Raw genomic sequence first — 22,491 nt, 5'->3', positions numbered from 1 at the left:
CCATACATAGGTGTGCCACACTCAGCTGAACTGCGGAGCAAGTGTTTTATAGGTCCTTTTAAATGATAAAGTGCAAGGAAAGAGTTAGAAGCCACTAACTTTTTTATTTTGTTTGCTGTCTTGTATCTTAAACGACCTTGCAAGATTCACCCCCCGAGCGACATTTTACAACGAAGTCATAAGCCTCTGAAAACAGAAATTTATGATGGAAATGCTGACAGTCAGACAGTCAAGTATTGCACTGCTGGCGGGCACCAGTATAGTACTTAACCTGAGACTCTGAAGACAGTAGCATAAATCAGCCTAGGTCTAGGTAGAAATGAATGTGTTCATACAATTCTTTCCAGTAACATGAGAAAATTTGTCCAGCACAAACTGTCATAAAAGAATGTTATGATGCTGTTCCCAGCAAACCACCAAAGTCAAGAGATGCTCAATTAGTTGTCTCTATCCTCCTGGAGCAAAAGGGTATAGGTGAGGAGATATTTCCATCCCTTCGTAACAGAGTAGGGGTTCTGTAGTGGGCGTTTACTCATTTTGTTGTTAGGAGTTTCGGCTTCATCCTTGTCTTTTCCCTACCTTGTTCTTCTGGAAGAGCTTTCAGTGGGATTCTTTTCTTTGCCTATGTATGTTTTTTATTAAACTTATCTCCTGGTTGTCTGTGGTTTATATGTTTTAATTTAGTCTTTGGAAACAGTATTTGACTCAGCAACTGAAAGGGAGCAATCAAAAATGGGAAACAAGATTTTGAGCCCCCACAGGATCATTATTCTACTAATAGAAGTTTTGCATGGATTTCAATAGACGTGGACGTGCTCCCATTTCCACGGAAAGAAAACAAGAAAACCAAGCCTTTAATTTGTGTTTTCTTCTCCTCAGAAGAAGCTGCGCATCTTTCAGGGGTTTTCAGGGTAATGTAGGTGTCAGTTATATTAGATTTCTTTTGAAACACAGGAGGTTTCTCTTTGGATAGCACTGTAGCTCTGAGATACTCAGTCAGCTCAAAACAGTCACCTTGGCATAACGGGTCATGCTGCGAGGTGTAGTACGGACTGTATACCCAGAGAAGAGGAACCTATCCTGTCCTCACTGGAGTGGTTTCTGCAGATTTTGTGTATTCATCTGAGATAGAAAACAACCTCCTGGTCATGCAAACCGGAGTGAAGGTGAAGATTATACAGGCAAGACATACCGGGAAAAGATACAATTTATGAGTGATGAGGAGAACTTGTCAAAATTAATATCTCTTCCTAGGCTGTAAATGATGAAGAGAATAGTTTTTCTAGCATACCATGGATTCAAACCAAAAAGCACAAACATCTTGAAGCAATCTCTTACCAGCTGAAAAGTTGGGGACATAAAATACCTGTCATTTACAGTGGAGAAGAAAATCACAGATAGCAGCCATATCAGGGTCTTAAAATGCCTGGAACCAAATTAGCAAAACAAATTAAAGATTTGGTCATCATGTTGCCTAGAAGGATGAAGAGTAGAACATAGGGACCTGCTAAGAAACTTCATAGTAATCAAACCTGTTTTCTAGCTTTAGTGTATTTAAGACCTGAACATCATTTTCCCTGACTTCTTTCGTATCATACACAGTTGTACTCCCAGTTACCTAGTCCTGAGATAATACTTGCCTTTTACTAAAATACAACCTTCAGAAATGATATGAAGACATCAACCAGAAAAAAAAACCAAAACCAAAAAAAATCTTTTTTATCTGATGTGTGCAAGTGGATCATCTTCCTTGCAATTAAATGTTTCTGCCTAATTTCTCCTTCAAATTTATCTGGTTCTTGTCACAATTCCAGTGTGTATTCTAAATATGGCCTCAGATCTTTGGACTCCTCTGCTGCATAATATTGCTACTACCTACCTACTTCCATCTTTGCAAAATGCCTTAAGCAGTAAAGAAACATTGCCCCCCAAGATTTATTATTCCTGGTCTTATAAGAAAAAAACCAATATTTTTATGATGATCATAACATAAATATGGTAGTAACAATTTATTCTTTAACTATTTATTCTGGATATAAAAAATATAATCCCAATTCTCATTTACATTATTATTAAGCAAAGTGACTATAGGGTATATGTAAACCAAACCCACATTTTACCTCTAGCTGGTAATTACATGGTACTGAATATTTCACATGTAATAATTATGTAATCATCATGTTATTCCTTGTGTATAAATTCTATTAAATTGTTTCTTGACAGTGCATCAATCTTTATAATAAGCATGTGTAAGAGCTTTAGTTTTTTAAAAAAGATTCTTTTCCTTTTTTTCATGGTAAACGTTCCCTATTACAACAACACATAATGACCACTTTGGAGCCACTATGGTCTGTAGAGAGAATAATACATGTTTTTTAAATGATCTAAAATAATTATTTAATAGCTAGATGTCAGCATCAAATTACTTGGTTGATACTGCTTAAGCACTACTGATTTTTTGTTCTTTTACTAATAATATTGAAATATCTTATATTTGCAAATAATGGCTAAAAAAAAATCATAAAAAGAGTCTTCCTTTTCAGAGTATTTTAAATTCTCTTCCTTTCCAGTTAGGTAGAATACAGACAGTCTAGTTACTCATATTGTATTTGGGAATGTCACGAGTTAGTTTCCTGAACCCAGAGCTATGTAGACATAGGTTTTGTGTCTATGCTTTTAAAAATGGTTTTAGGAGTGCTCTCCCCACAGGTTTACCCGTGCTTCGATGGCATTCTTTTGTAGAAGCCTGTCTCCTGGGAGCTAACTTTTAACATGTAACATTCCTGTTAACGCTATTTTTATTAAATACCAGTCTTGCCATTGAAATTGCCACTTAAGTGCTTGCAGTTGATCAGAGTTTTAACTAAAACTGGGATCTTGTGATGACAAGTGTCAGACAGTTTTAGTAATGTATCTGGTTACTTTGTACTCCTCATTCCCCGTCAGTCAGGGAGCTAACCTGCTTGAAGAACACAATTTGAAAGGGTTATTTCTTAAAAAACCCTCAGGGGTTGTGGGCAAATGAAAATTATAATTCGTGCCTAGTTGGCCCTGGGATTGATGCAGGCCTGATTTGTTGGTGGCTGCCGGGCCCGCCTTGGTGTGGCGTGGCGGAAGGCCTTCCCCACAGGCACACGTGCAGAAAGCGCGCGGGGACTCAGGTGGGGGAGACGAGGGATGGATGCAGTTGTTACTCAGCAGCGCATCTGAAGGGAACGTGTATAGACGGCTTTGTCTATGGTGCTGCCTTTTCAAACTGAGTCGATAATGCCAGTGTCGGTTTCAAGCGAAGCGTGTGCCAGATTACAGATAGCTAGCAATGGCATTTGAGAGGCGTTAATTGTGAAACTTGAGAAGAAAATGTGCACATTCTTTTTCAGAGTGCTATTCGAATGATGGCCTTTTTATCCCAGAACACTGTGGATTTCACTTTTATTCTCTTCCCACATAAATGCATGAAGTGCACTGAGTCTCTTTCACTTGGCAGCTTATATATTGCATTCTTTGCAGGGACTGCTTTGGCTTGTTAAAATGTACCCCATGTATTAAAATGAAATTGTCACTGCTGTGTGGTGCAACATAACATGGTTTGACACTAAGCGCCTGCAGCTACAGAAAACAGACTTTTATTGCATTTATTCTTTCAGAGACAAGAGTCTCTAAAGGCTCAGTGCAGACATTCGCTTGGTTAAATCTGAATGAAGCCAAAGCGAACAATCCAAGTTGCTGTCTTTGTGATTGTAGAAATGGCCCAGCCCACACGATACACAGTGATACAGCCTGGAAGGAACAATTTTTAACGATTCCACCTGAAACAAATGGACAAAAGACTTTGACTTGCACAGAAAATTAATCATCCAATCTGGATTATCTATTTATTTATTTATTTATTGTGATGATGTGGTGGTCCCTTAAACTATGACACATTGTACCTCAGGAGACAAACCGCTGCTCTAAACTCAATGTGAGCCACGTGGAGGGCATTTTCCCAAAACCTTGTGACATGAAGGGGAGTAGATAAATTAATTTGTAAAAGATGATGAGAAGTAAGAAATATTTATGTCAGTGAAGTTATTTTGTGGAGAGTAACTGTAGGTAAGTACTGGTGTATTCAAGGAGCACTGAACACATTTTTTAAACCCCATTTTTTCTAAGAAGAGCAAAAGCAGTGTGGTTTTTCTTTTTGCTTGCTTATTAGCTTTCCATTCTTCCTCTCTTCGGAGTCTCTATACCCACTCTGTACCAAATTCAGCTGTTCTCTGGGCTAGGGTGCAGTCAGTTTACAAGACCTGAAAGATTTCTGAATTCCCAGATGTGATATATACATAGTTTGGGAGTTGACTAGGAGATTTGTATTCTTTACATCTTCTTCAGTAATATATGTACCAGTTCACTGTTAATGCTTTAATGACTTAATGCTTAAAGTTATCTTGAGGTCACATGAGATGAACAGGCATTTCACCTACTGGTATTACATGTAAATTACTGTCTTCCCCCTAGATTTAGCTTTATGTAGTAATAGACATATATGCATCGTCTTTGGTTTTGCTAAACAATCCGTCTTTGTAGATTATTTCTTTAACACTGTAATCCTTAATAATTGTTGCTTAATCCTCTGGGTTCTTCTCCGAATCTTGTTTTATTTTGTTTTGTTTTTTTTCATGCTATTTGAAGTTATTTTGGGTGCCCAAGGAATCTAGAAACACGTCCTTTGCCTTTCCAAGCAGCATGTGAGAGCATAAAGAATATCCTTGTTCCGGGTGATCCCCGGAGCCAAATGGGGACTGTTCATTGACACTGCTGCAGCTCACACACAGCCGGGAGTGCAGCTGCAGGCTTTGAGGGTGGTAAGTCCTCCTCACAGGCCACACCGTACCATAGTGAGCTCAGCCAGTTTCTCCGCAGAAACCAGCAAGAACAGCTTTGAAGATTTCTCTCAGCATCTGTGCTTGTCCTTGTCTTTTTCCTTTGGCTTTTTGTTTTTGCTGACTGGGCACTTTCTTAACAGTCTAATAACACATATTGTCTCTTCTCCCATCCCACCCTCTTCTCTTTTCTAGAATGGAGTCTACAGAAAAATGTGAAGTAGTAATTCAACATTTTAATGGCAAATATCTGAAAACCCCACCTGGTCTACCAGGTAAGTCTAGCTGTCATTAGGAAATTTAAAATTCACTGAAGAGTTTAGGATGCAGAAATGTTGTCATGTATGTTGAGAGTGGTTTGTATTACTGGCCCTGCTAAGAAGGTGTGCAACTTCCCTGGTTGAAGCCTATCATTTTTGACCCATAACAACTTCTTCCTTGCCCTAGTTAGCATTATTCAAACGTTTATGTTTGACAGTAGTAAATTTAAGTACATATACAAATCATATTATCTTACTGCCTTTTTTTTTTTCCTTTTTAATCCATATATTATGTGTGGGTTTTTTCCAATTAGAGCAAAGGCCACGTAAGTAAATGCCGGTGCGTTTCCAACAACCTAGGAATATAACTGGATCAGCAACTGCATTATAGATTAAAAAATAACCAGGATTTCAGGTTGTAATAGCCTTGTATTCTTTACAGTTACTAGATAGTGTTACTAGTTAAAGTTACTAGATTAACAGCAGCAACTGTTAATACTAACTAAGGATATTTCAAATATGAAGTAATTTTATACCATTTGTGCTTGCTATAATATAATCCTGTCATTTTCTGGTGATACCCATAGAATGCATTTAGTGGTGTGTCCATGTCGCATCGAAAGTCCAGTTCCAGCCAGTACCTTGTTTTTGAAATCTTCATCTGTCATCTATGTGGTCGCCAGCTGTGCAAAGTTTAGTGATCAGTTGCCTGATTCTTAGTGCTTGTCAAGACCTCCCCAAGGCCATAAATCTTCAAAGATTTCTCCCTCAGCTTGTCTAAAGTGCTACCTTCAATGAGCAGGAAAGAATTGCATCCCAAGTTATTATGGTGGTGGTGGGGGGTTGTTTTCTTTTTAGCTTCCATTAAAGTATTTCCTTTTTTGGTTGCTTTCATTAAATTCTTGCTTATTCATTGCCTGGTTCTTTATTCAGAAGATGCACTAAATACTCTAATTAAAAGAGAGCCATCTGCACAGCTACTGTGTACAGTAATTGAATGCTGCACTGTACATATAAATTTTAGTCAGATCACCTTCATGAAAGAGTATAAAACTTTTAGTACAAGCTGGAAGACTCAATTTTATGGATTTCTTTTTCAAAAATAGTCACTGACAATTTTTTCTCAACATCAATTATTGAAGTAACACACCAACTTTTTGAAGTACAACATACTTGAGCTGCATAGAACAATGGGCAACGAAACATAGGCAGGGACCTTAAACCTCTGGCATGCTTTTCTGTATGCATACATTGAGTCTCAGAAGTAATCTGTTTAATATCCTAGCAACACCTTAAAGAGTGTGAATAGCAAGGAATCAGTAAGTGCAGCTTTGTCATTGTAACCCTGCATGCTCTGTGGTCACATTCCTGGTTGTCTCAGAGAGGACACATCATTCGAGCCAGAAATAAAGCTGAATATTCTTGCAGTGCCTGCTTCGGACAAAAAGTCTACATGGTAAAGAAGGAAAGCTGGAGGTTGAAAATAATTTTATTTTCCTTTTTTTTTTTTTTAATTTTTATATTAGTCAGGAAGATACTGAGTATTCAACATGAAAAATGTGGGACATCCAGATAGAAGTCTAGATAAGATAGCATGATCACTTACTTTAGTTCCTAGAGACACACTGAAATTGGATTTTAATGGTTATAACTTTTGTTGCTTTCTTAATTAAAGGATATGAATCAGCTCTTAGTTTCCTGAAGAAGGTGTCCATGTGGGAAAATCATCTACTGTGTTTCTCTCGTGATTGTTGTGATCAGATGGCATTTAGTTGCAAGGATGAGCTGGGAAGTGACTAGTTTAAGAGTTTTCACTTACCTAAGTACCATTCAGATGCAGATGTAGCATAATGCAGCTTGGGGAAAGCCACTGAACCAGTAGCTGAACCTACTCAACTATGCACTAGATATCTGTAAAATCCCATTTGTCCTCCATTTTTGGAGGACAGATTTTGTAGCTCCAAACACAGATAATTAGAAATTATCATAAGGTATTTGATCCACTTGAAAGAGAATATTTGTGCCTCATTTTTGGTGTAGAGCACTCACTCTTCAAATCCATATTTAAAAGATTTTTTTGTATTTATGCTTCTTCTTCTTAAGAAGCCAGAGGACAAACATGATTACATGATCAAGTGATACTGGCCACTCATATCCATTTACCTTTGTCCCAGTGCCAAAACCACTCAGAGCTAGTTTCTTCTTCTCGAAGTACTTTCAGGTTATACATCTGTGCTATGAACCTGTATTTAAGCCTCTCAGCAAAGACAGAAGCATCTTGCTTTACACTTCTCCTGGCAGTTGCTTATCTTCCTGCATGGAGAAGGAATGAAAATTGAGGATCCTAGTACACTTGGAAAATCACAGTCAGAGTCTGAAAATTATCCTCCCAGCATCTCAGTAATTGACATAGGGAGAAAATCATCTCTAGTTATTGCTGTGACCTCTTTATGGATTTCAGTTAAAAATGAGGAAGTATGCAACACTATCTGTTATTAACCTCTACTGCTCAAAGACATGATCTTACTGCAAGATAAAATTAATCAATCCTTTTAGGGTTAAACTAAATTGATTTAGGATTTTCAGCTGGATTTCTTTCAGCCGTATCAGTGAACTGGGAGTGTGTTACATTTTTGTCCACATCTGCTCTCACCCAGTCTCTGACATTCTGGTTGAGGCTTGCCAGCTAAGGCCTGTCAGGAAAGGCCTATCAGGAATGAAATCAGCCTGGCTGCAGTGCATTTTGTACTACCCTGGTTCCGTAGGCAGTGGGATTATGGACCAGACAAACTGCTTTGGCAGCTAGCTTCCATTCATGCTGTCTTCCCGAGCTGTGTTCCCTGAGATCCTGGTGACACAGTGTGTGGTGACACAGTATGTGTGCAGAAATACCATGTCTGTAGGATAAAATGTTCACGTACTGAGGAGCGGTTGTGCCTGGTTACCAGGTCATGGTGGAAGAAGGACTGGAGTAGGTAGCTTTCACGTGATGCTGAACAACCCACCAGAAAGACTGGGCACCATGGGCTTTCACAATGAATAAACCATGGACCATGACTTAGTTATATCCTCCAAAAGAGTTCTCTCATACATTCATTTTGACTACAGAGCTTTTTCCCAACTAGTCTTTCCTTAGCAAATGAGATGTGAATTTAATTGGTTGTATTTATTTTGTTGGAAAAAACGGGAGACTCATTGCTGTGTAGTTGGATGTTTGAGCCCAGCCAGGAGTCACACATCTAAGCTGACCCATCCCAAAATATGACAGGCAAGGGTAAAGCAGTGTTTGGTCTGCAAGGAAAGGGGGGCACCCAGGGCACTCTGGAGCCTCTGTATTTTGTATGTTCCCAAGGCAAAAATATATCATTCCTTGTTTGACTTTCTAAGTTCAGTTACTCTCATCTCCTAAAAATTGTAGAGCTGAGCACTCGCAGCTTCAACCCAGTGACAATGTAAAGGTTATTTTCTGGCACTTGAAGCATTTTGCTGGTCAGATGTATAATATCTGGGTAAATTGAGAAGTGTTGTGTCTTTGTTGGTGAATTATTCTCCTTAAGGGTGCTTCTCTGTCTGTCTCCTTGGCTTCCTTCCATTCCAAAGGGAATTGCTCTACTGTCCTGCTTGCTCAACTAATAAGCATGTCATGATGTTCAGTCTTAGATATACAGTACAAAATAATTGTCTGTCCCAATTATTAGTCAATTAGTCAATTAGTCAGACTAATAATTAGTCTGACTAATTATTAGTCAATATCTTTACATTTCTTCCAGACTGAGAAAGTACAGTTGTCTCCAGAAATCTGCAAACTCTTAGTGCTTGGCATATTCCATGTGAACTTCATAAATATTCTGAGTAGGTCTGAGTGATTATTTTTTTAGTGGTGGGGTTTTGTTGTTTGTTTTTGTTTTCCCTTTATCAGCAATGCTTTTCTGAGATAAATAGACCAAGGTCTACTGGGTATATTTTCTTCCTATGGAGAGTGCACCCTATGTGAAACTAATTGTACAGGCCCGTATTGCCACTCTGAAAGAGAAATCAGGACATTAATGCATTGGACTGTAATGTCTCCATCAAGATGTGAAGGGCACTATTAATGATGAAGGTAGCTCACCCTCAATCTTTCAGTGCCACATCTCTTTTTGTTGGTGAATAGGGGACTTCTTGTACAATCCTGCTAATCTATCACATTTTGCAATCAGTGAATTCAAGTAAAAATTCCTAAGTGTTCTGTCAGTAACAAATTGATTTCTCTTTGGATGGGCAAGCTTAGGGTACAAGAGGTTTTTTTCAGCTCCCAGTATCTTTGGATGTCTTCTAAAAACTTAATTTTCTCTTTTTGAATAAATGCAAAGCCTTAACGAGTTCTTACTTTTCTCTCTAGAATTTCACAGGAACATGCCTCAATTGCAGTAATTATCCTCTGCTGTTATGCCCATTATGCTCTCTCACAGCATTTTCTACTCATTATAGTACTTCCTAAATTTCATGTGCTTTGTAAACACTTTTGGTAGTCAGAGGACATTGGGCCAATTTCTGTCTCAGGGAAAATGTCAGAAAGTGAGGCAGATGAACGCTGCAACGCACGCTCAAGAATCTTTCTCTTTCGTAGTAGCTCTGTGTGGCTTTTATTGCTTATTTTAATGCCAGGTTACAAATACCTGACAGCAAGAAAGAAGAGGGAAGCACTGTTTTTGTGTAGGTTAAGAACCACACCAGTAACAAGCAACTGCGGCATTTTGGGACTGGCTTTTACTAGAGCAGAAACTCTTACGTAGAAAGAGATTATCTGCCACAATGCAGATATATTTGCAAATATCTCTTATCTTGCTTTAATCATTGTTGGTCATGCAGTTTTCTCTTGAGAAGGGCCCAAGCGCTGCATTTTTACAGACTCATTTCACCAGAATGAATGGGTAACTTCTCTCTCTCCTTAGTTTAAATATTTCTCTTAGGTCATCTTTTAGATTCTTCAGCAGTGGAGAGTAAAATCAAATACTGAATCTTTGCTTCAGAGAACTAGACTTAGAACATGGAACAGTATGTTAGGAGCAACGTGTTTTCTAGGAGACTGTGGCTAAAATAATCATGAGAAAAGGGTTAACTGTGCAATGGATAGTAGCAACATTTTACTCTATTTTTCTTTTCCTCTTACTGGAAGAAGAAATGACTTCTTGTCATTAGTGAGGCTGTAAATTGTTTTTCTGAGTGAATGAACTTAAAATGTTTTGTTTGATAACTTTTTGGCCCCCTTCTCTTAGTTTGGAGTTTTTTCTTTTTATTTCATTGTATCTTCATTTATATGCATGAAACACTGAAAAACTCTTCCAAAACTATGTTCTTGGGGAGTTTACCTCCTTTTATTAAGGTAAGTGATACATAATGATAAATGTTGATGTCTTTCTATCTCACTCTCTGTATATATGTGTATGTATTTGACATTTTAAACAAGACAAAAGAGAGCCAAAGAGAGAAACTAGATACTGGTTTGTAGTTTCCTTAAAACATTTGAGTGCTACAGAGAAATAGAATAAAGGGAATTCTGCTAGGTTTCATACTAGTTATATTTGGTGGATCTAGCTTAAAAAGGGGGTTTTCTTTTACATATTGTTATCCTCAGAAATTATCTTTATTCAAAAACCCCAAATTCTCTCACTTGTGTCTTCAGTTCCTTTAACATATATGATGTTAATTTTATCTGAACCTTTTATATTGTCTACCTTCTAAGAATTCAGTTTTGTAAATATTTTCATTGTTATCTGCTGACTGCAGTATATAAATCCTTCCCCACTGTATCAGAAAATACAATCCATGTAAAGACCTTTGTAAAAAATAACTTTAACAATTTTCTATTTCTTTATCCTCTTTCCAATTCCTGGCTGTCATGTTTTATGGAATTGCTGTTATCTTTCGCTTTCTGTGCTCCACGAATGCATGTGCTCAGCTCATTGTTAGCAGAAGTTTCTTTCACATCTCAAACCCTCTACACGTCTTTTTAACATCTGTCTTCATCTTTGACAGATGGTTAAAATCTTTTATTCCTTCTGGTTTTGTCCTGCCTGCATCCTGGTGGTGACCATGAGGCCACTCTAACTCCTCCCGCTTTGGACCCCAGGTGCTTCCCATGTCCTCAGTAATGTGCAGGCAGCGGTCCCCAGCTGGGGTCTCTCTGGCAGACTACTCAGTGCGGTTTTGTGGACTTGTTGCCTCGATCGTGTTGGATGTTAAGGGGTGCCTCGCTGGTATACATGGCTGTCAGAAGAGAGCATCCTTAGGGAAATTGAGTTTCATTTTTCGGACATCACAAAATGGTTAAGATCTCATAGACTTTGCAGGAGAAGGCCATCAGGATGGACTTCTAATCAAGAAACTACAGGATGGGTAATCAGTAGAAAATACAAAACCTTTTGCTTTGAAAGCAGATCCCTGGTTAGGTCTGTGTGGCTTTGTTTTGTGGCTCATGCAGGTTTCTGTGTGGTGGCCAACTTCATCAGTGCTGCATGTTCTGCTCCCCTCTTTTAGAGCTACAGCTGTCACATACCAACAGCGGAGGCTCCTGGCTTTGCCCGCCTTCTGGTACTCGGCCAAGTCAGCCTGTCCCGACTCTTCAGCCATAGATCTCCAATAGGTCGTGATTTCAACTGAAATGAAGCATTTCTTGGACTGTCTCCTTCCTTTCAAAGACAGCCTTTGAAAGTCAGATGATACTTGTGTTGCTTCATGGCATTCTTGGGAATCTCAAATGTGAAGTGTGTTATTTCTGGTCACCAAACAGCACAGGTTTCTCCATCTTTAGTGCCTTTTTTTTTTTTTCTTTTCTAGAATTATGTTTATGTAACCTTCAGTTGTCCTTGCTGTGCTGACATTTGTGTAGTTGCTTCTGGTTTCATAGCACACATTCCATGTCTTACTGCCAAAGTCCATTCCAAATTTCCTAGATTTCTTGGTATTTGAACATTGTATAGTCTTTAAAGATAGGGAATACTTTCTAGAAAAATAAATTTTCCCTGCCTACTCAAGTCTTGTATCAGCTCTAAATCACATAGTTTGGGCTTTTCACAGAATTTATGTGAGAGGAGTGTTGACGTTGTCTAAGGCTTGCTTTTCTAGAAATACAAAAAGATGTCGATGATGGGGATGAGCTCAAAGATGTGAAGTGCTTAATACTGATGTCTGATTTATTTGAGCGTGTACTGCTTTGTGAGTTCTTAGGAAAAGAGCCAGATCTTTCTGTATTTTAAATAACCATGTTATGAAATACTAACTTGTAATCTGGCTTTATAATTAATAAGAAATTCTTTCACAAGTTTTTTTATTACTTTGTAACTGGAAGTAATAAAAGCAGCAGTTTGTTTGTGGTATTGCAGTAAGGCAGGTCGTGATGTATAAAACAGCATTACTGCAGTTTGGATTAAGATCTTTCACTAGGTTTATAAGATTGAAGTTGGAGAACAATATGGCATATAAATGAGAAAAGATCATTCTTTGTTTGTTTCTGTCGCAATATCACCTGTCATATCTTTCCTAAGATTTCCAGAAGTCTGGAGCATAAATGGAGAATTGCATTCCTTTCTCATTCGTAATATCTGGTGGTAATGGACTGTGTCACAGTTTATCTAAACTAATTTAAATATATACATTTTTTCTTTTATCTCAAAGTTTATTTTTGCTTTGAAGTGTGACTATGTAAATCTTTTAATTCAACAAATCCATTCCCTTTATATGCAAAGGCAGATATATTTGCTTATGAACAAAAAAGTCTATTCTGTATGATACTGCTGCATAGCTAGCACAGCTGAGAGCGTGTGCACTGAATTCTGTCGTGCCTCATACATCAGCAGGAGAAGCATCAACAAGTTTCTGGTCCAGGGACAGTGCCGTTCCTTGGACGCGCTTGTAAAATCCAAGACGAGTTGCGCAGGTGTTACGGCAGGCGAAATTTATGAGCCAGAAAGATTCACAGCTTGAATTTCAGATTGTTTGGGTCTAAAGGGCTGGCAATTTAAAACAAGGCAAAACAAACAAATAAAAACATGCAAATCAGAGCATGAAACAACGTGGAACATTGTAAAGTCATTTGTACATGATTCAGATTTCAGGGAGGAATTCTGCTTTTGCATCAACTGTGGCCAGCAGTGGCACAACTCCTCATGTTTCTTCCTCTCCTGCATTACTTTATTAATCCCTTCAGGACACTTAAGGTGATGGAGTGTACATCTGCTTTGCAGGCCCTACTGCTGCAGTATACTGTTGTCACACCTGAGCCAGCTAGTTTAAACTCACTTAAAAAGCTAACTCGAGCAAGGCTATCGGTCTAGCTGAGCACAGACTAACCACTTGAGCTCATAGGGTGTTATGCTTAATAACATCCAGCAAGTGGTTTACATGATCTTTTTTTAACTGAGGGGATTATTTCCCTTTCAGCCCTTTCATAGAAAAATTCTTCCTTTCCTCCTTGCAGCCTCCCTCACACTTTCCCACTTGCTTTCACATTAAATAGTTTCAAATTCAAAGTATAGAGAAGTTCAAGTCAGAAGTTTCAGTCTGAACCTTTGCCCTGTGAATTCCAGATATCCTGAATAAAAGTTTTATTGAAGCTTAGCAATGTACAAATAGATATCTTTGACACACTCATTTGGACATCCATATTTCAGCCAGAATTGGAGGCCTCTGGGATTGGCCTTTTCAGATATCCCAATAAAGTTGGAGCATTGATTTTTCAGATGTTTTGGAATGCCACTGTAAATCAGTAAGTGTCCAGGTGACTGGTGCCTGGTCCATGCTGCCTGCAGAGCTCAATGGGGACAGAGTGGCTGCTGCCTTGGAGCATGCCTGGGTGTCAGACATCCTTACGGAGTCGCTCAGAAGGGTGTGCTCCATCAGGGTTGGTATGGAGGGTTTTCTCCGAATGCATTTTTCACTAGCAGAGATTGTAAGAAGAATTAGGTGCTTGAAAGAGAGGGTATGTATCCTAACTTCTGAGTGCTTTAGTGAGCAGAAGTCAGCCTGCAGGTGCTTGGTGTCTCCTTGAGTGTTTTGGGGGAAATGTAGTGCTGGTGCCTTTAAGAAGGACTGTGTAGCGAGAGAGGCAGTGCAATGAGAGAGGGGAGGCACATATAACAAGAATGGTGCATATGAGGCCTGTCCTCCCTTCCTGGTCTTGCCTTTCTGCCGCTTTTGCTCCCTCCCTCCCTCCAAAAGTAAACTTTTCCTTGCCACCAGAGAAGTATTGAAGACTCTGCGGGACTTCCCCCCTGAAAGCATGAAGTGGCATGAAGTGTCTGAAGTTATGTGTGAAGATCTTTCCCTTTGTGATTCATCCAGACGAAGTAAGAGGAGTGGTATCACAACAGCAGTTTCCATATGTTTTGAATACTGGGAGCCTCTTTTGTAATTGGAGTCTGTCTCTCCCCCTTCTCCTCCTGGAACGGTACATAACAGAGAAAAGCAGTTCAGCCTGAAAGCACTGGCAAAGCAGGAGGCTAACATTTAATTTGATTTTTTTTTGTTTTTTTGTTTTGTTTCAACAACAATGTCATTATGCTGGTCGGCAGTCCTTAGCAGCTGTAGAAGCCCCATTTCATGGCCATTTCTGTTGGTCTTTCTTGTTTGAATGGTGGCATTTGAGAACAAGATCATACAAAGGTCTTTCCCAAGTTCAATCACAGGAACTTGAAAGAGAAGCGAAACAGCCTTCATTTTACTAGGACTGCCTTAATGTCTATGATGCGTATGCAATTTACCTTCTACAATGTAAGAGACATCAAGAGGGAGGGGAAATGTGCTGGATGTCTGATTCTACATTTATGATTTTTGTTAAAGCTCATGAAACCAGCATTTTATATGTAGCATTTCCCCCACCGTCCTGTATATAATCCTTTAGTATATAGTATTTCTGGAATTGCTGCTGTTCAGCAAAGAAAAAGAAACCAAAAAAGGAGAGTGGATTGGGAAAAGCGTAGTTTAACTTTTTGATTGTATGGATATGGTATGAGAAAACACTCTTCAAAAGCCAAGTTATACAAGCCTTACTTCACATAAATATTCCTGTATCAAAAAATGCAAATTTTAACCACAAAAAAACCCCAACCACAAACTAACAAAAAATATTCCGATTGTCGTGGGTGGCTCTTCAGTGACAGTATGACATTACTGAATGAAATCAGCATCTTCCTTGATTACTGATAACACTGTGAATTATGACAGTGAAGTCATAATGACCTGAAGTCCTTTTTAATTGCTTTTGGACTTTTCTCTGTGATCTCGTCCAGCTTGGATAACCAAAAGTGGGTAGTGGTCTGAGGGCTGTACCAGACCAGGGAGTTTTCTACTAATACCCCTAACCCAGGCCCCAGGGAAGCAACAGACTTCCCTGTGGGAGGGATCCCGTCAACATATGGGGCCCTCAGTTCCCCTCAGAAGGGAATTACCTACCACGAATACCCTCCTTTTCTTCTTGATTGAACTAGTCCTAAGGTGTGGGGATGAGAGACTCACCCTGGATGTCTTCGCAGATGGACTTTCCTGTCCATCCTTATTTGTCTGGCCCTCAGTTTCCAAAGCCCCATACCTGTTGCGCAGCAGTAACTGGGTAGGCAAGAGAGGCCGGCAGGAGAGTTGCCTGCCTCCCCGAGGAGGGACATGTTTTCATTCCTCCCCATTTCTTAAGTCCCCTCCTCTCACCTGGTGGCAAGAGGCTAGGGGATCCTGTTCTTCACGTGGATCCTGTTGCCTTTGCCTCAAGGGTGGCCTCAAGTGCCTTCACTGATTCTGAGCCTTCTTTTCCTCTGGCTTTTTCCTTCCCTTTTCCATTTCCTTCCTTCCTTTTCCCTCTCCACCTCTTCCTCTTCCTTCTCCTCCTCCTCTCTCCCCTGCCCCTTCAGTAAATACCTTAACTTTGTAAAAAAGTGTAAAGTTTTTTGTAGCTCAGAGCTGTCACTATATAATCTTGAAGAATGTATTCAAATTAAGAAAATATGACCCATCAGCCTACTAACTGTTTTCTTGCTTGGATTTCCCCCTCCAAGCTCACCCACTATAACAGCACCATGAGTGAGCACCTGCCCACCAAAGCATTCTCCTTCAAGAAATTTGCATTCAGCTGAGTTTTACATGACAGTGTAATGAAAGCCTCAGCATCTGGGGTTTTCAAAAGAAGCCTGGTAGTAGAGGAGTAAATATATTGCACGAGTCTCTCTTTCGCTGATGCAGGAGTCAGTGTCATTGGTTATTTCATTTCTAATTTATCTTATTTGAGACTAGCCCCAAGGGTGGCTTTAATAGAAACCAGTGGAAAGTGAGATGGGTTCCCTAAAATCGCTGTGTTTGGAGTATTCTCCCTGCGGGTGAGTGGCAGCACCAAGAAACTTGCCTTTGCCTTAGGAGGCTATGATTCCAGCAGGCATGGTGTGTGCTGGATGTGAGCTTAGGTTGAGCAGTTTCGCATTTTCCATATGAGTTATCGGTGGTTTAGCATGCCGCATATAATGTAAGGACAAATAGTCATTAAAAATCCTAAATGCAGTTTTGTTGTGATCAAAGTGTTGGTAGGCAGCTTTTCATGGATGTAAGTATATGTTTTGCCTGCCTGTAGTTTCAACCAAATACAGTCCTTCTGTGCATCTCATGACCCAGGTCACTGGTTTTAGCATTCTATACTAGGCATTTCATCCAAAGTGAGATTTAATTCAGTGCTAAGAAGATAAAAGATGTAGATGGAACAGTAATAGTTCAAGATGGAAAATACTGAAGATACTGGAGCATGTCTAAGTTTAATTTTAATGCTTTTTTCCCAAGATGTTGCTTGTTTGCTGGCTTTGGAAAATTAGCAAATGTTCAGCACCCCTCAAAATGTAGAAAATGAGAGGACTGACTCAGGATTCTTCTGTTCTGACTATTTTGTGTGGTCTTAGATTCCAGAAGCTTTTTTTGGGTGTCAGACTAGTGATGTACTGCAGGCTTATTTTGTAAGTGGGATTTGGCTCCTCTGGTATCTGTTTCTAATTTAACATCATTGACATTTTTTAAGTAGTTTGGGTGAGAGGTACATCAGTCCCAATAAATTGCATGGATGCTTAGGTATTGCATTATTGTGGGCTTAATTGGAATCAGTCATTAATCAACATTAATATATCCAAATGTATGAAAATTAATAGATGGAGCCAGACTGTCAGATATGGGAAATAAAACTGTTTCTTTATCCAAGAAAAACGACTTGGAAACTGAAAGCTTCTATTTGTCACATAAGAAAGATCAGCTCAGGATCAGAAAAAAGATCCACCCTTCCTTTGAACCACGAGTTTCAAAAAGATGCTAATTATATTGATTTTGATAGTGGTTTATGTTCAGCAGATGTTTTTCTCCTAGGAAATACATGAGGACCACCAACATACTTCAAACAGACCCCCAAAAAAGAGCAGTCACCACATAATGGTTAGCAGTCACCACTGGCTGGTCTGAATCAATGGCTAACTTGTTATCTGATTAGCATTTCTCATGCATCAGATCCTGTACCTAGCAGTGAACATGAAAACCTTTCCGCCTGATTGCTGCGCATCTTCCAATAACAAACACCAACTTAATCCTATTTATTTTCATGTTTCTGACCTTCTGCAGGGGAAGAGCAATACAGGCAGAGATTAGCGGTAACTGCTGTGCAAAATTGCCACTGTAGGCCAGCCCTTTTTCCAGGAGCACAGTGAATCCCGAGCAGTCCAGTCTCAATCTGAAACCTGTAATAGAGCCCTAAGGAGGCATCGTGAAAGGCTTTAGCTAGCACAAGTGCATTTAATAAAATTAAAAGTGGCTGTCAGAACTTGCAAAGACTAGTTAAGAAATCAGGATAACTCAGTTATCCGACACAGCTGACGGATCCAAGCTATGGGTGTGTCAACAGTTTATGTACGCCACCTTAGGGGGATGTGGCAAAGATTAGTCAGGGGAAGAGATGACACCAGGTTCGTTAGGATGTCAGTCCTTTCACCAGACCCATGAGCAGACAGATCTTTGTTAGGTACCACAGTGGAAACTCAACAGTGCATGCTTTCTGTGAGAGAGCTGCAACTGTTAGAAATACCATAGGTCTGCTCTTCGTTTTAATCCTCGTTTTGTTACATTTTAATGTTTCTTAACATTCTACTTCCTTGGTAAGAACAAGCTTAACCTGCACAAGCAACTGCTCGAAGAACAACTGACTGCATCTCACTTCCTTGCTGCTGAGCACCTTGGAGAGAGTATCCTGATTAATGAAATGGTTGTCCATCACTCTCTCCTGGTCTCAGCAGGCTTAGTGCAGTGCGTCTTCCCCGCAGCTAGCATTGCCTTGCTGTCGCCGTCTCTTTCGTGTCTGCATTTCAAAAATTGCCTTCATGGGTTTTGAGCAGCCTCAGCTGCACCGAACTTCTTGTAAATGCAGTCCTGCATCTACATGTCCTGTGCCTGCAGCACTAGATCAGACACCGTCTGCATCTTGTCAGTTATCCGCTCCTGAAGGAAGGGTTTTGCCAGTTGATGACATGGCACAGATTCCTCCACTCTGTAGGCAGACTGGGCGCCAATGGCTTGGATGTAGAGCCTATCCAGTGCTGTCCTTTTCTAAACACAGAGTCAGAATTGCTTAACATTTTACGCTGTGACAGACAAGACAGGAGAAACCTTCTGTTGTCTGATAATCTCGTTTGATAACAAGTTTGTATCATTGGAGCAAAATCCGTATGACAGCTACTCGCCTTGCTTTGTCTGTTTTGCTTGGGCTTTTTGAGCTCTGATACATGTGAAAGATGTTGACTGGATATGCCGTGCATTGTTGATTTTTGTAGATGAAGTTACAGCCTACCAATCTGGGAGAATTTGAGTTGTGGTCCCACCTGTCATGACAAAATTGTTGGCTACCCGTTTTTCATCAAAGCTGTTACTCACAGGATTGTGTGTGTGTATATATATACACATGTATACACATACATGTTTGGGGTTTTTTTTCCCCTGAAAAGTCATCGATAACCTTTCCTGAGAAAGGTTTCTTAGCCCATACTTAAATAACCCTTACTCAGATTTTAAGAACATGATTGATTTTTGTCCTGAGCAGCAGTGGTCTGCCAAGTCTGAACCTTCTATTTAAAGAGTAAAAGAGCAGCTGGGTGAGAGAACAAAGTTCATTTTCTAACATCTGCTGAGGTTTTGTAGGATGGTATTGAATCTTTTTCTTAAAGACTAATGAAAGTTAATAATTTTGGATAGATCAAAATCAATTCTACTGAATTGTTTGAACAAGCAAAGAACTCTTCTGAATCATCAAATTTATAGAGGCATATTGATGTCCAGTTACAGTGAAAAACCAGTTCTCATCTTTTTATACTGTGAATGCTTTGGACATTTTTGTTTGTTTAATATGCATATCTTTTTCCATTCCATTCAGTGTCCCTAATACTTGAGTATCTTACAAATGAATTAACTCATAGGGTAACATATACAGTAATCTTTGGCTGTTAGATATGGTAGGGAAGGTGAGACTAAAGAAGGGAAGATTTTCTTGTTATCATGTAGGAAGTTGAAGTGCTAAGAATAATAAAAATAATTGATGCAAGCTTTTCCATATACTTTTTCACTGGCATATCTCAGAAATCTGTGTTTAAATCCTACATTATAGCTCATTACCTCTTCTTAAAGTCAGGTTGTGTATGTTTTGTTTGTTTTGATGGGTTTTATTTTGATTTTAGAGATTATAAATCTGTTTTCCTAGGTAACAATTTTTAAGAAATTGTTTCCTGATATTTTACATTGTGTGCCAGTTTTTGAGACCATTGCTGCCTGCATCTTCCATCTGGATACTGCTTTTAATTTGTTGGCATGTGCTTTTGTGCTGAAATACCTGTCTCTTGGAATTAGATCTCAGCTGAGCTGGATGGGGAATTGAGCCATGAATGTTAACATTCACGTGCATCGGTTCGTTTTTACAGGCTTCTGCAATTGAGCTTAGCGCTTAGAAAAGGACTCGTGTTCCTTTCAAAGAGGATATCCTTTTGCTCTTGTGGCACTTTAAAGGTCTGTCCCTAATATCTGCCAAGACCAAAATAACAATTCCTTAGGTATTTCCTGTTTTCTCTTGTTAAGAACTCTAAAGCATCTATCAACTTAAACCAGTTCCACTTCTTCCGTGCTAGCTTTTAAAATTTGCATGAGTCTTAAAAACATCCAGGTCTCAGCACATTCCCTTGCGTTTGACATCCCAGTAGGTTTTTCTTTGGCTATTTTTCCTTCAATTTCATTTTTTTTTCCTGTATGTTGAAATTTTTTCAATGCGTGTTGCCTTTTTGGAAATCTCAAAACTCTATTCCAGAATAAAAGGCAGTCTTTAAGATGCTGAGTCTCCTCCGTTGCCAAAATTAGAAACATTCTTAAGGCTTTTGTTAGATCCTGGCTTTAATTTCCTGGTTTAAAGATTTTCCCTCCTTTTTTTTCTCCTTATTTGACTTAAAAATGGTTGCTCATTTCCATGCACAGTGCGATGACAGTTCTTTGGGTTTGTGTGTTCACAGGAAGAGGATGCTGGGGAATAGGTGCTTACAGCACCATCGCTGCTTTCCCATGGCTGTTATTGCCTGTTTGAGAGAGGAGATTCTAATCTCCTCTATTTATATTCTGTTATGATTATTGTGTTTTTCATTGTATAAAAATAAAAAGGGGTAAGTTTGGAGTCTCTGTGCACTAGACTGTAAGTAGCAAAATTTTAACAGTCCACAGAAATCATTTCCGCACCTCCCCCCCATCCTCCGGCAAGCCTCTTTCTGATTGACAGTCAAATACTTCCTGACCAGGTTTCTTCAGATATTTCACGCGAGAAGGGTTTAATGTTTTAATACAAGATTTACTTATTTAAAGATATTTGACATTATGTGGAATCGTGGTTTAGTAGAGAAATACAGCAATATGCTGAAACTACAACACAAGCGTGATATAGCAATTGTTATATTCAGTGGAATCACAATAGAAACATGATTCCCAGGGCCAAACTCTATATGCTTCACCATCATGACGCTGAGTATCCCCAGTTGCCGGAAAGGAATATGTGGCTTGAAGCCAGCTCAAACCTATTGCTCTTTTCCGAGTTTGTTGTATATGTTGTCCCATTTTTATACTTTAAGTGGGCCTGAGGCTTGTAGACACTTTGTCCCTGCTGGTCTTGCCAGCTCAGGAGGACATTCATACCTTGTGGATTAACTCAGGGGTGTCCATTTACACAAACTCGTGATCCACTCAACTGATAGTGCTGTTTATCTAAAGCAAAGACCACTTTATGCTGCCCTTTGTGTTCAGCTCAGTTCAACTTTCTCTACAAGGCTGTGGCCACCCACTATACTTCTTCCATGAGCTTCATGAGCACATACCTCACTTGTCCCCATCTCGTGTGAGCCTTCTTCAGAGGCGGAGGAGGTGTTGGCTGGTGATTTTCTGCACCCATCCCAGACTGGTGGTAACAGTCACTGGTGTTGTGGAGTGAGCTGTGCATTCATCACATGGATGACTAGCCCACTTGCCTGAGCACAGTGAGGGTGAGAACATAAGCCTGTAGGGCATGCCAGTGCGCACGCATGCATGGGTTCAACTCTTGCTTAGCTCCATGGGGTCCACCCCATCATCATTTACACAAGCACTGGTGATGACTCATATGCCAAAAATGTTGTCCCAGATGTCCCTCTTCTTAATCCTTTGCCTTTTCTGGCCAAGCCAAACAATCCAATCCATGGCTCAATCAAGTGCCTCCTTTGGCACACCACCCAAAGGACAGCAATCTCAGCTTGTCTGGTTCTTGCTTGGTCCAGGTCTCCTTGGGGATGGCCACTATGATGGTGGCCCTTGCTTGTGGCCATCAAAGTGGCCTCTTGTTATCATGAGCCATCTCACTGCCTTACTTCCTGGGATCATTAGAAACACAGACCCCTGTCCACAACTCACCAAACTCCTCATCCCTGTAGTGCCAAGGACACTTGACATCTGCCAGTCATGACCTACAGGCTCTGGTCTATCCAACATATCTGAGGGAGCAGGAAGGTTTAATGTTTTAATACCATATTTATGTATTTGAAGATATCTGATGGGGGTTTTATTTAGAAGAGTTATTTAGCAGTATACAGAAATCACAACACAAGCATGATACTGCAATTATAATAGACAATTTTAATACTGAATCACAATACAAACCTGATACCCAACACCAGTGTCTGTATGTTCCACTGTCACAAAGACGGAGGTTTTGTCCTATTAAGAGTGGTCCCAAACATGGATTGAATAACAAGTAGTCTGGAAATCTTTATATTGCCTATATAGTGAGGCATTCTTGCTATTTGTTTCCTAATAGTTTGCATTCTGCTGCT

General features: G+C 39.6%; 1 protein-coding gene across 1 annotated transcript in view; it reads left to right on the top strand.

Annotated features, from left to right (window-relative positions):
• LOC104511045 (RNA-binding motif, single-stranded-interacting protein 3) overlaps window positions 1–22,491 on the top strand; it is a 345,645-nt gene that overhangs the window by 204,791 nt on the left and 118,363 nt on the right. The window contains exon 5 of the mRNA XM_010153498.1: window positions 5,061–5,140. Within this exon, the coding sequence (XP_010151800.1) occupies window positions 5,061–5,140 (80 nt within the window). The remainder of the gene's footprint in view (window positions 1–5,060; window positions 5,141–22,491) is intronic.

This window comes from Eurypyga helias, unplaced genomic scaffold (genome assembly GCF_000690775.1).
Source record: "Eurypyga helias isolate BGI_N326 unplaced genomic scaffold, ASM69077v1 scaffold5746, whole genome shotgun sequence".
Lineage (NCBI taxonomy): Eukaryota > Metazoa > Chordata > Aves > Eurypygiformes > Eurypygidae > Eurypyga > Eurypyga helias.
Note: the sequence above shows the minus strand (reverse complement) of the source record. Positions and strands in the feature narration are given on the sequence as shown.